Source organism: Gopherus evgoodei, chromosome 3 (assembly GCF_007399415.2).
Source record: "Gopherus evgoodei ecotype Sinaloan lineage chromosome 3, rGopEvg1_v1.p, whole genome shotgun sequence".
In the NCBI taxonomy this organism is placed as follows: domain Eukaryota; kingdom Metazoa; phylum Chordata; order Testudines; family Testudinidae; genus Gopherus; species Gopherus evgoodei.
In genome coordinates this window covers 197,846,425-197,861,226 of record NC_044324.1, presented here as the reverse complement: position 1 = coordinate 197,861,226, position 14,802 = coordinate 197,846,425, and the positions used below count along the sequence as shown (strand labels likewise).

General features: G+C 43.2%; 1 protein-coding gene across 3 annotated transcripts in view; it reads left to right on the top strand.

Annotated features, from left to right (window-relative positions):
• RTN4 (reticulon 4) overlaps positions 1–14,802 on the top strand; it is a 124,699-nt gene that overhangs the window by 37,829 nt on the left and 72,068 nt on the right. Inside the window, exons 2-3 of one of the 3 annotated variants that reach the window (XM_030557765.1) lie at positions 8,878–8,934; positions 9,709–12,159. The exons of 1 other annotated variant lie outside the window; for it this stretch is intronic. In XM_030557765.1, coding sequence (XP_030413625.1) covers positions 8,878–8,934; positions 9,709–12,159 — 2,508 coding nt within the window. The remainder of the gene's footprint in view (positions 1–8,877; positions 8,935–9,708; positions 12,160–14,802) is intronic. One more of the 3 variants, XM_030557766.1, reaches the window with a different exon arrangement.

Sequence of the window (14,802 nt, the reverse complement as noted above, 5' to 3'; positions counted from 1 at the left end):
GCTTGCAGCAGGAGTCAATACAGGGGGGGAGGTTCATGAAGGGGAAAGAAACACAGCTGTCACACCGTACCCTGGCCCATGATGAAACTCGTTTTCAAGGCTTCCTTAATGGCCTTTTTCTTCCCTCCCATCCTCCTCCAAAACCACTACCGGTGTACCTTGTTATTTCTCTGTAATCTATTTTTAATTATATGCTTTTTAAAGCAAGAGGGAGGGTGGGTTGCTTACAGGGACTGACTTTTAATAAAGAGTACAAGGTTTTTAAAAGATAGTAACTTTATTTCCATAAGCAAGCTGTTATGGAAGGGTGGAGGGTAGGTTGCTTGCAGCAGGAGTCAATACAAGGGGGGAGGTTCATGAAGGGGAAAGAAACACAGCAGTCACACCATACCCTGGCCCATGATGAAACTCGTTTTCAAGGCTTCTCTGATGCGCACCGCTTCCTGGTGTGATCTTCTAATCGCCCTGGTGTCTGGCTGCGCGTAATCAGCGGCCAGGTGATTTGCCTCAGCCTCCCACCCCACCATAAAGGTCTCCCCCTTACTCTCACAGAGATTGTGGAGCACACAGCAAGCAGCAATAACAAAGGGGACATTGGTTTGGCTGAGGTCTGAGCGAGTAAGTAAAGTTCTCCAGCGACCTTTTAGACGGCCAAATGCACATTCTACCACCATTCTGCACTTGCTCAGCCTGTAGTTAAAAACTCCTGACCACTGTCCAGGCTGCCTGTGTATGGCTTCATGAGCCATGGCATCAAGGGGTAGGCTGGGTCCCCCAGGATAACTACAGGCATTTCAACATCCCCAACTGTAATTTTCTGGTCTGGGAAGTAAGTCCCTTGCTGCAGCCGTTTAAACAGAGTAGTGCTTCTGAAGACACGAGCGTCATGAACCCTTCCTGGCCATCCCACGTGGATGTTGGTGAAACGTCCCTTGTGATCCACCAGTGCTCGCAGCACCATTGAAAAGTACCCCTTGCGGTTTATGTATTGGATGCCCTGGTGCTCCGGTGCCAAGATAGGGATATGGGTTCCATGTATGGCCCCCCCACAGTTAGGGAATCCCATTGCAGCAAAGCCATCCACTATGACCTGCACGTTTCCCAGAGTCACAACCTTTTGTAGCAGCAGCTTAATGATTGCTTTGGCTACTTGCAACACAGCAGCCCCCACAGTAGATTTTCCCACTCCAAATTGATTCCTGACTGACCGGTAGCTGTCTGGCGTTGCAAGCTTCCAGAGGGCTCTTGCCACTCGCTTCTCCACTGTGAGGGCTGCTCTCATCCTGGTATTATGGCGTTTCAGGACAGGGGAAAGCAAGTCACAAAGTTCAAAAAAAGTGCTCTTACGCATGCGAAAGTTCCGCAGCCACTGCGAATCGTCCCACACCTGCAAAACTATGCGGTCCCACCAGTCTGTGCTTGTTTCCCAGGCCCAAAATCAGCGAGCAATGGGTAGAACCTCCCCCATTACCATCAGGAGCTCTAAAGCGCGGGGGCCCGCGGTTTCGGAGAAATCAGTCTCCAGGTCCTCATCACTCTCGTCGCCGCGCTGCCGTAGCTGCCGCCTCCTCTCCTGCGTTTGCAATTCATGGTTCAGCATAGACAGCACGAGAATGCGTGAACTGTTTACAACGTCCACGATCGCGGTACTGATCAGACCAGGGTCCGTGCTAGCTGTGCTATGGCGTTTGCTCACTTCACCCAGTAAAAAACGCGCAAAATGGCTGTCTGCCGCTTTCAGGAAGGGAGGGGGTGAGGCTGTACCCAGAACCACCCACGACAGTGATTTTTGCCCCATCAGGCACTGGGGTAGTAACCCATAATTCCAAGGGTCAGGGAACCTATGGGATAGGTACCCACAGTGCAACGCTCCGGAAATCGATGGACGCCTGGGACCATGGACGCACACCACCGATGTAATGTGCCCTAGTGTGGATGCGTAAAATCGATTTTATAAACCCTGTTTTATAAAATCTATTTTATTAATTTCGATTTTAGTCTGTAGTGTGGACGTGGCCTCAGTAAGTGCCCAATCAAGAAGCACTTAATTGACAATGAACTTTGGGAGATGCCAATCCACATCTGAGCTTTCCTGGGAACATTCAAACTAACTTACATGTAAACAATGGTGTTGGCCTGTAAAGAACTGAGTCATTCATGGATATGTGACTTGCCCATGTGACTCCAAACTCCATTTTGTTGCTGTGATTTTACACAGGAGAACCAAGGGGTTTCCGCCCACGAGAGAGAATATAAAAGGTCCCGGAAACCCCTCTGTTTTGTCTTCAATCTTGCTTCTGGAGGAACTTGGGTACAAACTGAAGCTCTGAACAAAGGACTGAATGACCCATCCCAGCTATGGATGTACTCCAGAAACTTGATTTGAACCTGCAGTTTATTCCATTACTGCTACAAGCCTGAACCAAGAACTTTGCCATTACTGTATGTAATTGATTCCATTTAACCAATCTTAGCTCTCATCTATATTTCTTTCTTTTTCTAAATAAACCTTTAGATTTTAGATTCTAAAGGATTGGCAACAGTGTGATTTGTGGGTAAGATCTGACCTATGTATTGACCTGGGTCTTGGGCTTTGGGATCAGGAGAACCTTTTTCACTTTTACTGGGGTATTGGTTTTCATAACCATTCGTCCCCATAACGAGTGGCACTGGTGGTGATATTGGGAAACTGGTATGTCTAAGGGAATTTCTTGTATGGACTTATAGTTAGCTAGTAGGGTGAAACAGAAGTCGTCTTTGTTTTGGCTGGTTTGGTGTGCCTTAGATGTGGAGAACCACCAGCCTGGGGCTGTAAGAGCCTTGCTCTAAGCAATTTGTCCTGAATTGATACTCTCAGTTGTGTCCCACCAAAGCCAGCATCATTACAGATACCAGTTTTTAAAAAGGGCTCCAGAGGCAATCCCGGCAATTACTGGCCTTTAAGTCTGACTTCAGTACCGGGCAAACTGGTTGAAACTATAATAAAGAACAATATTTTCAGACATATAGATGAACATAATATACTGAGGAAGAGTCAAGATGGTTTTAGTAAAGGAAAATCATGCCTCACCAATTTACTAGAATTCTTTGAGGGGGTCAATGAGCATGTGGACGAAGGGGATCCAGTGGATATAGTGTACTTAGATTTTCAGAAAGCCTTTTACAAGGTCCCTCACCAAAGGCTCTTATGCAAAGTAAGCTGCCACAGGATAAGAGGGAAGGTGCTTTCATGGATTGGTAACTGGTTAAAAGATAGGAAACAAAAGGTAGGTATAAATGGTCAATTTTCACAATAGAGAGAGGTAAATAGTGGTGTCCCCCCAGGTGTCCTGGGACCAGTCCTGTTCAACATATTCATAAATGATCTGGAAAAAGGAGTAAACAGTGAGGTGGCAAAATTTGCAGATGATACAAAATTACTAAAGATAGTTAAGACTGAGGCAGACTGCAAAAAGATGTAAAATGGTCTCTCAAATACATGTAAACTGATGGGGTCTAAATTAGCTGTTACCATTCAAGAAAGAGATCTTGGAGTCACGGTGTATAGTTCTCTGGAAACATCCACTCAATATGCAGCAGCAGTCAAGAAAAACAAACAGAATGGCGGGAATAATTAAGAAAGGGATAGATAATAGGACAGAAAATATCATTTTGCCTGTGTATAAATCCATGGTACGCCCACATCTTGAATACTGTGTGCAGATGTGGTCGCCCCATCTCAAAAAAATGTATTAGAATTGGAAAAGGTTCAGAAAAGGGCAACAAAAATGATTAGGGGTATGGATGGCTTCCGTATGAGGAGAGATTAATAAGACTGGGACTTTTCAGAGATGGCTGAGGGGAGATATGATTGAGTTCTATAAAATCATGACTGGTGTAGGGAAAGTAGATAAGGAAGTGTTTACTACTTCTCATAACACAAGGACTAGGGGTTACCAAATGAAATTAATAGGCAGCAGGTTTAAAACAAATAAAAGGAAGTATTTCTTCACACAACACATGGTCAACCTGTGGAACTCCTTGCCAGAGCATGTTGTGAAGTCCAAGTCCATAATAAGGTTCAAAAAAGAACTAGATAAATTCATGGAGGATAGGTCGGTCTGTCAATGGCTATTAACCAGGATGGGCAGAAATGGTGCTTGGGAATAAGCAACAAGGGATGGATCACTTGATGATTACCTGTTCATTCCCTCTGGGGCACCTGGCACTGACCATTGTCGGAAGACAGGATATTAGGCTTGATAGACCTTTGGTTTGACCCAGTAGGGCCACTATTTTCTCATGTTCACTTTTCTCTGAAGGCTTTTGTTGCTGCCTTGCTTGTGCTCTCCTGTTTTCAGTTGCCATGGAACCTTTGCTGTTCTCTGATTATTATTTTGTCTGTTTTCTTTGTTACTTAGAGCTTTTATACTAAATGTATACATAGCATGTATGTGAGTACTGATGGTTGTAATCAGAACATGATTACTTTGTTTTCAGACGGTTGCTAACAGGTAACAGTAAAATTTAGCAGTAGAAGTGGGGATTTAAAGCAATATATACATGCCATATTGTCATTTCTGTAAAAACAAAAGGCCTATTTGTGTTCTTGAGACTTAAAAAGTGATCATCAGATTTTAAATGAAATCACAATGTAGTTTAAAGGCATAATTATGAGAATTCACATTATTTAAGTATATTGGGAGAGTCTTCAGGTTTCTTCAGTGGTACCAGTTATCCGAAATAAATCCAGGTAAATCTGAATTGTTGTTAAATTGTCTAATGGGAGAAATACTATTGAAATTAGTCACTTTTTTTTGTATGGGACTGTTCTGACATCTGAAGTATTTTCCTTATACTTTATCTAGGTATAAGTTCAGGTATGTGGTTGAGACAGTTCAAAAGATTACCCCAGTGAACAAAAGGTGAAGAGCTACCAGTAACTTGCAGTTGTGTGACATGGTCTCTTATTTATTGCTACTATATCCATACTTTCCTTGGAGTGGGGAATGGAGGTGTGAAGGGAAACCTTTTAAATATGTTTCTAGTCTGAAACGTTAATTTGAGAGAGAGAGAGAGAGAGAGAGAGAGAGAGAGAGAGAAAATGTGTGTTTGTCTTGAACCCCTTCCACGTCCACTTCTCCTCTCTGGTCCTCATTCCTTTTCCTCACAAAACTTCCTTTTTATTTCTGATAAGAGTCCAGGCTACAGCAAGTTGAGCTGCTGCCTCTGATATGTAGAGTTAGCAGCATAGCACCACAAAGAGATTCCTCTAGGCAGCCTGCATCTGTTTTTCTGTGAACTGGGTTTTTCTGGGGTGTTCTGGTTTGTGCCAAAATCAATAGGCTTGTGATCACTGATGCCTAAAACAACCTGAAAATTTGAAGTTAATGGCATGCAGCTTTCCAAAATTGTTGTTACTGACAGAGAAATGCAGTTGAACTGGGTGTTATACCTTCCTTTGCTTGGCTGGTGATTGTCTTGTTTGACCTCTTGCATAACACACACCATAAAATCTCAGCCAGTAATACGCTTGTTCTTTTGTGACCTGCAGTACTGTATGTTGACTAGTATCCAGTGAGAGTATCTAGTCTGTATAAGAATAGTCACTTTAAAAATTCAATTTGAATATTGCTTTCACATATTCTGAATTAGGGTTGAAATTTTCTAATCATGGCTGCTAAAATGAACTTTAGGATAAAGAGTTTGAGCAAATCCTTACAGCCATTTTAGTTCTAGAAATTAAAAAAAACCCAAACTCTTTTTTTTTTCATTTAAAAAGAATAGACATTTATTTCATAAAACTAAATTGGCTGAACTTTGAAATTTGGCATCTGAACAGTGTTCATCTTAAGCTACTTGCACAACCAGGTTTGGCAAAAATTGTCTGAATGATAGAAGTGATTTTTTTTCAATTGTTTGCTACCCATTGAACATGTTTTGCACCTTTTTACATGCCACATTGTACACTGAATCTGCCTTATGTGTTGTGCTCAGATTCTTAGTTGGACAGCCAGTGTGAGAGAGATTGTCAGTGTTATACAGAAACTCCTAGGAAAGTTCTTCCAAATAAATGCATGCTAATATATTATCAGGAACAGTACAACTCTGTAGTACTTCCTAGTTCACTGAAGATATCTTGTAATGCATTGTTGTGTGACATCAGAGATGCTATACCTTACAACAAGACTTCTGATATTTTGTGATGTTGCCAGGAAGCACCATGAAGATCTCTGGGAATAACCCAGATTAAAAACAAAGCAACAAAAGACAGTATACATTATCTTGCAGCCTGCTTTTTAGGAGCATTTATTATGTGTTTCTGTAAACTTAGCCATGCAGAAAAGTTGTTTTCAAACAAATAATAGCAACCCTTCTACCCTGTTCATCTCAATGAGATGAGAAATTGAGAATCTAACTGAACTTAATTTTAGTATTTAAATTATCCAACTACCATATATACTCGTTCATAAACTGAATTTTTTTTTAGTAAAAAAGGGAAGCACCAGAGAAGGGGGTCAGCTTATGAACGGGTATAGAGAGGGAGAGGTGGAATGCAGCCCCTCCTTCCAACAGAGGGAGCAAGGAGAGGCAGCACAACCAGAAGGGAAGAAGCGGGGCCAGAGGCTGTCTGCTTCTGGTCATGCTGCGCTTCCCCCAGCCTCCAAAGCAGCTGCAGCTCTGAGGCTGGCAGGCTGCAGCCATGCTGCTCAATCCTGTCCCCCAGAGCAGGTTGTGGCTGCGCTGCCTGGCCCGCCGGAGCACACTGTGACTGTGCTGCCTGGCTCAGCCTGCTGGAACATGCTGCGGCCCCGCTGCCTGGTCTGACCCACCGGAGCAGCCTGTGGCTGTGCTGCCCAGACTGCCGGAGCAGCTCCAGCCAGGCCAGGGACATCCTCCCCTGGCCCTCCCCCAGATAAGGTGAGAAGGGATGGGATGGGGAAAGTGTGGGGGTCCCGGGCTAAGAGTGGGGTCATGTGGGGGGTGGTCACAGGGGTTACTCCCCTGACCCCCAGCTTCTCCCCTCTCTCCAAAATAATTTCTCCACCAGTTACTGTCCCAGCCCGTCAGGGTAAGCAGCTGGTGTGCGGTGACACTTTGTTTACTTAGGTTTATCTCCGTGCCTGTGGACACTCGAGGTAAACAAACCATCTCAGCCCACCAGCGGCTTATCATAATGGCCCGGGAGCCAAAGTTTGCTGACCCCTGAAGTATAAGGTCAGCTTATGAATGGGTCATAAAATTTTTCCGTTTTTACTTATTCCTCTTGGGAGGGGGGGTCGACTTATAAAGGAATCAGCTTATGATCGAGTGTATACGGTACATTAAATTTTTTGCATTTCCTAACTTTAATGTCCTAGAACAGCTTTAACTTGAAGGCTTTAACTTCCTGTCTTGTACTTGAATGTTGCAAGATTAGTCATCTTTCTGTGACGTGGCTACGGTGGTTAAACAAAGGACAGCATGGCAGCATCAACTCTGGATAATTTATTTGTTTATATTGTTAGGAGTCTAATACAGTGGTTCTCAAACTTTAGCAAACCAAGGACCCTCAGTTTGATTTAAAAATGTTTGCATACCCCCAAGCTGGCTTCTAATTTTCCCTGGGGGTGCTGAACCCCTGCTCAGCCCCAGACCCCGCCCTCACTCCATCTCTTTCTCTCAAGACCCACCCCCTGCTCCATCTCTTCCCGCCCCTGCTCAAGCCCTGCCCCTCCCCTTCCCTGCCTCTTTCTGGCCCCTTCCCAGAGTGCACCCTGTCCCTGCTCCTTCCCCTCCCTCCCAGCTCCTCCTGCACACTGCGGAACAGCTGTTCCGCAGTGTGCAAAAGGCACTGGGAGGACGGGGGAGGAGTCGTCCAGGGCCACAGGCCCCACTGATCGTGACCCCTGGAGCCAGAAATGACTCACGGATCCCGTGGTGTGCCCTTACAGACCCTCAGGGTCCATGGACCCCAGTTGGAGAACCTCTGCTTTAGTATACTCCTGGGGGACTTCTGCACCAAAAACCAAAACATTCTGCACACACTTATTTTAAAATTCTAAATATTTTATTTGTCAGAGCCCAGCAGGAGGGCCAGATGCCTGCATCCCCTCCCCCCCGCCCCCCAGAGCCCAGCTGTGGGGCAGCTCCCCAGGCCAGACACCCACACTCACTACCCTCCCAGCCCAGAGACTCATACCCTCTTCATCCTCCAGATCCCAGCTGCAGAGCCCCCCGCCCCGACACTTACATGCCCCCTCTACCCCCAGAGTTCAGCTGTGGGCCCCACCAGCCCAGACACCTTCACCCCACACCCCCAGAGCCCAGGGATCCAGAGGAAGAAACAGCCTGATGCTGCATCCTGGCCTTGTTTGGAGTTTCCCGCATGCTGCCTCCTTCTTTCAGGATGTACTGAGAACTGCAGCTGCCAGGAACCCTCCAGCTCATCCTCCTTCCCTCCTCCTCCTCCCCCGGCAGTGTCTTTTATGTGCTGGGTTCAGTGGATCTGTAGCCCATTTCTGTGGAAATTCTGCGTGCACAACATTAATTTCTGTGCAAATTGTGCATGGACACTGGTGCAGAATTCCCCCAGGAATAATAGCATAGAAGCTTGGACAATTAAGAATGAAGACTAATTGCTGTAGTTTACTGCTCTGTCTTAGAAGGAGCTCCTGGCTTGGGATATGGGGAAGCATATGTAGCCTTAGTAACACCCACATGATAAAATGGAGAATTCTGATTTTAGAGACACCATACTTTGTGGTTTGTGTATAGTCCTGTGGTTTCTAATGTGGATGTAAATACTAGTTACACATTGTTACTGATTGTGAATTGAATACTTGCTTGCTTACTCTTCTTTTCAAACTACCTAGCCTTTATTTATTTCTGCTGAGGTTTTATGTGTTTGTTTTTCAGATGAGACCCTTTTTGCTCTTCCTGCTGCATCTGAGCCTCTGATGCACTCCTCTGCAGGCAAGTTCTTTCTGCTAGCCTTTTGTCTTAGAGTACATTCTGCACTTCGACTGTCATCTCATTAACTCCTTCCAACTAGTTTGCATTTACTAAAAGTTAGCATGGGTCCAAGAATAGTATTTATCTGCTCAAGATTCAAATATGCCTTTATTTCTATAGATGGCAAATAGTTCCTATTATAAACAAGCTACTGCTCTGTAGATTCTTGGACTCTTGATACAGGAAATCATGTGATACAATTAACAGATTAAAATTTTAAAGCATAGTTGCTCTTACTGACTAGTGAAAGCTTTAATCAGTAATAACTTTCTGCAATATTTCATGTGTAAATGAACTCCATGGTATAGCATTTACTCAGTGGCTGTTCTTCTAATATGCTATCCATTGAATCACTTTTTTGTAAAAGGGAAAATAAGACCAATTCCCCTTCCACCTCCCCGCCAACACACACACTTGGTTAGAGTTGCCTAACATTCTTATTGGTGCTACTTGGATTGGATACTATTCTCCTCTGATCTTTTGATCTTAACTAATCTTTGCACTGCATAAAGTTGCTACTTCTCTAACCTTTTGCATACTTCCCTGCTTGCTAAAAGGGGTGAAATAGAATAACATTATATTCTAACCCACACTTTTTTTTAATGGCTAGTAATATTTATGATAGTTTTAGAGGAATATTTTAATAACTAATATTATTTTGAACTTGTCATACAATTTGCATTAACTTTAAGAACACTTGCATTCTCTAACTTTCCTTTCTGTCCATGGTCACAGAAAAAGTTATGGACTTGCAGGAGCAGCCAGGTAGCACTATGTCGTCTGGCCAAGAGGATTTCACTGCAGTCCTGCTTGACACTGCTGCTTCTCTTCCTTCTCTCTCTCCTCTCTCAGCCGATCCCTTTAAAGAGCACGCAACCTTTGATATGCTATCAGATGGATTACCTGCAAGAAGCATTTACAACAAAAATGAAAGTGAGGCTGATAAAGAAACTAAAGAAATTGCGAGGAATCCATTTCTTGTAGAGAAAAATGCCAGAGATGTTCCAGAGATGGAATATTCAGAAATGGAATTCCCATTTGCTAAAGCAGACACGGCCATTATATCACAGACGATAGAAGAAAAGCTGCTAGAGAACAGTAAAGAAAGGTTTAATCTAGAAAAAATCCCTGCACATCAGCACCATACATCTCCAGAAGTTTCTGTTGATTTGTTTGGAAAGCATGATGAAGAGGCATCTACCGAGAAAGTGAAATATGATAGCAGTGATCATAGTGAAAAAGTGGCTTTCGAAGAAAACACTCCTATAAGGGAAGAATATGTAGACTTCAAACCATTTCAGCCAATATGGGAGGTAAAAGATACTTGCCATGGACTTAGCAGCTTGAAAATGGTTGTTGGAAGTCAGGTAGATAGCAAATTAGAAAACAGTTTAGATGAAAAATATGATGCAGATAAACTTCAGATACTAACAATACAAAAAGATCTTGAAAACAAAAGTGAAAGCAGTAATGAAGATCTTTCTTTCCCAAGCACCCCAGAAGCTATAAAAGAATTGTCACAAGCTTATATTACTTGTGCTAAATTTGAATCTACTGTAACAGTTGAGGACAATATAGCTAAAACTCTTTCTCCATTAGAGGAGGAGATGTCAGAAAATAAAACGGATGAGAAAAAAATAGCAGAAATGAATGCCCAGATTGGCACGGAACAGAATACCAGCATTGAAGTAGTAGGCAGGCAGAGCCAGGAAGCTGACTATGCTAAAACAGATAGTTTATCAGAGATGTCTGCTGATACTGCAACAAATATGCCTGAAGGTCTTACTCCAGATTTAGTACAAGAAGCATATGAAAGTGAAATGCATGATGCAGCATGTACAAAACTTGCTTATGAAACACAGATAGATTTAGTCCAAACATCTGAGTCATCACAAGAGCCTTTGAAACCTGTGATACAGCTCTGTCTCTCATTTGAAGGAGCTGAAGCTGCCCCATCGCCAGTGTTGCCTGATATTGTTATGGAAGCCCCACTAAACACTGGAGTTGCTGGTGCAGATGCTACTTCTGGGCAGCTTGAAGCCTCCCCACCAGAAGCCTTTACTTCTGTCGTTGATTGTGAGAATGTAAAACAAGAGTCTGGGAAATCTCCACCATATCAAGCGGCAGTGAATGTATCATTAACACAGGCACAAGAAGCAAAGGAGGAAGCTGTATTAAAAGAACCTGATCATAAGAGTAGTGCAGTTGCTGAAGAAATAGAGACTCCTTATATATCTATTGCTTGTGACTTAATTAAAGAAACAAAGGTCTCCAGTGAATCTGCTTCCCCAGTCTTTATAGATTATTCAAAGACACTAATAACAGAATGTGTTTCACAGCATGTGCCTGAACATATCGAGTCCTTTGAAAAAATGTCACCCCAGTCTGGAAAAACTGCCTTGTTTAGTGGTCAGCCAACACCTGAGCTTCCTCAGAAAGAACAAGTAGTTGCATCCCTCACTGTGGAAGATAAATCAGTTGAAAATACTGACAAGATTGATGATGGTAAGGAGGGATTTACAGATTTGTTACATTCTTCTGGCAAACCCTATTTGGAGTCTTTCCAACCTGAATTGGAATCTTCCATAACTACTACTACTTTGCCCTCTGAGTCAGCTTTTATAGAAATAGCCAAGGAAAAAATTCCTCTTCAAATGGAGGAGTTGAGTACTGTGGCCTATTCAGGTGATATGTCTGTTTTTAAGGAATCAAAAATAGTAGACAAAGTTCTTTTACTCACAAAGTCATCTCCAGTCACACTGACAGAAGACTTGATGACATTAGTCAGTCCTAAAACTGCTCCTGAATTGGTAACAAAAAACACTGAGAAAGAAATATCCCACAAAGATGAAAGTAAACAGATTACTAATGTGATCAAAGCTGAGACAAGTCACTTGCCTTGTCCAGAACTATCCCATGATCTGTCTTTAAAGAATGTGCAAGTGAAAGCTGAAGAAAATATTCTTGCCTTGGAAAAGTCCTCAGAGGTTTTGGTCAGAGAAATGCCTGAAGTATCCAAGGTGGTGTTACTGCCTACTGATGTTTCACCTTTTACCACTGAGAAAGAGGTAGTCAGTATAGGAAAACCCGAAGCTCTTGAGAAAGAAGCTGAGAGAGAAGTTGCTTCTGTTAAAGACAAGGAAAAATCTACTGCTATATTTACAGCAAAGATGAGTAAATCCTCAGGTAATCTGCATACACTGTCTTGCACTTCACTAATCAACATATTTCTTTAGCTAAACGTAAGCATTAATGACAATTTTTGTTTTAATGGATCACTATTTGTACATTTTATTGTCTAACATATTTCTGGTGCCCTCAGCTTAACATGTGAGTACTGTATTAACATTTACCCCATCCTGACTACGCCAGTATTTTTTTGTGTTCAGTCTTGCCTACCAGCCACTGAAGGTGGATTTCCCTTCCCCAGTCTTCTCCTCTCCTCTTTTTACTGGTCGTCTATTGGCACAGAGCTTTACTCTGACCAAGAGAACAGCTTACTGCTTACTTCAAAATTTTTTGGTGCTCCTCAATAAACTGGGCATCAAAAGCCCTGGAAACCAGTTTTTATTGCTTGAAGCCACGCATGTTATCTCCATGTGGCTAGCCTCAAGTTTTGAGACCAAATTATCTGTCAAAGGCAGGTTACCATACTAACTGAAGTGGTGAGTCTCTTAATTTACATTGTATGAGTTTATCTCAAATGCTTTGTTTCTTCACCTACAGAATTTAATCATAAATCAGATCTTAAAACTTTCTGGTTAGTTTTTCTGCAGCTGCATGTACAACTTGTAGCCATCAAAGGCACACTGATATAGCCTAAGCAATAACTTATGTCTTGCTTTTCATTGTTGTAATCAGTGGGCCTACATGTACATTAGGGATCTTAATATTCACATTATTGAAAATGCTGAGCAGTAAGAAGTCCAATATTCTCTGAACATTAAAATCACTTTGTACACATACAGTTATATTAGAGATGCCCATTTCTTATTTTTAAAATGAGATCTTAGTGATTTGTACCCTAGCACAGTATTTCGCTACGTTCACATTGATTTAAAGTAGCAGAAAGGTAGAGGGTAGGACTCTCAGCATTTCATGTCTCATTCAAATCCAGATCAACTGTGGGATAAAATAAAATTGCTTGCCTTTTTGGTGCAGAACATGTGCTCCTTCTTGAAAAATTCTTGTAAATTATACATAAGCCTGTGATTTACTGGAAATCTGCTTCTGGCACAAGTAGTGGTCATTCTTTATAGACTTCAGTTTAGTATAAATGTGGATACACTGGAATCAGCAGTCATTTCGGTGCATATATCCCTATTAATCTGAATTCTGTGAACTCTTGTTTTACTACATGCATGATGTGCAGTTTAATTTTTATGCTTTGTATTGGTATTCCATGTTACCTGCACGCAGCAGACTTTAAATTCCATAAGGGTTCTGTTTTGTGTACGTGTGTGTATACCTACTGGTACTATTACCTTATTTATCCAATCCCTACTTAAGAGCTTACAACTTAAAATTACACAACATTCTAGAATTAAATGCAGACTTCTTCCTTCCTAAAAGTTGCTGCTGTTTCTTTTAAATAAACAAAAAGACCTTTTCTTTTCCTTTCTGGATCCTATTGCCACTTAGTGGTATTTATATTATTACAAGGTATTCCTTTGCTGTTTTATGAAGACTTCACATCCAACACCAGTTGACCTCTCTGGCATTTTTCTTGAAACTAGTTTCTCATCATTTGAACTCAGGGACGCTATCCTCTGTTTACAGAAAAGTTATTATTTGGAACAAGAACTTTTTAAGGCACATTGCCAATAGACTCAGACTTTAATGCCAGAAGGGACCATTTATGACCATCTAGTCTGACCTGCACATTGCAGGCCACAGAACCTTACTTACACTCTCCTGTAATAGATCCATAGCTAAGGCTACATTTTAGTCACGAGTATTTTTAGTAAAAGTCTTGGACAGGTCACAGGCAATTAACAAAAATTCACAGCCTGTGACCTGTCCATGACTTACTATATACCCCTGACTGACTTGTGGGGAGGGACGGCCGTAGGTGCTGGGGTCGGAGGGGTACTGTGGGTGCTCAGGGGATGCAGCACAGGGAGGAGCTGCGGGTACTGGGGAGTGGGGGTCGGGGAGGAAGCTGGAGCAGGCTCCCTACCTGGCTCCTGGACAGAGGCGACCCTAGCTCCACATGCTGCCTCTGCTCCGGTCCACGCCCTGGTCCTGCAGCTCCCATTGGCTGGGAACTGTGGTCAATAGGAGCTGCAGGGGGCAGTGCCTGCATGCAGGCAGAGGCAGCACATGGAGTAGGTGCTGAGGGAGGGGAATTGCTGTCGCCCTTTCAATGAGCCCCTTCCCCCCCTCGGTAAGCACTGCACCCCAACCCTGAGCCCCCCGGCACCCAAATACCTGCTGCTGCGGTGTGGGGATGGGGGCCTGAGATTTCCCTAGTAGTGTCCGGTGAGCCTGGCCTGGGGTTGCCCAAGCTGCTCAGGTGCACTGGCTGCTGCAGAAGTTACGGAAAGTCATGGAATCCATGACCTCTGTGACCAACACAGAACCTTACCCATAACCTCTGGCTGAATTACTGAAGTCCTCAAATCATACTTTAAAGACTTCAAGTCACAGAGAATCCACCATTTACACTAGTTTAAACCTGCACGTGACCCTGGCCCCATGCTGCAGAGAAAGGTGAAAAACCCCTTAAGGCCTCCACCAATCTGACTCGGGGGAAATTCCTTCATAACTCCAAATACGGCAGTCAGACCCTGAGCATGTGGGCAAGACCCACCAGTCAGACACCTGGGA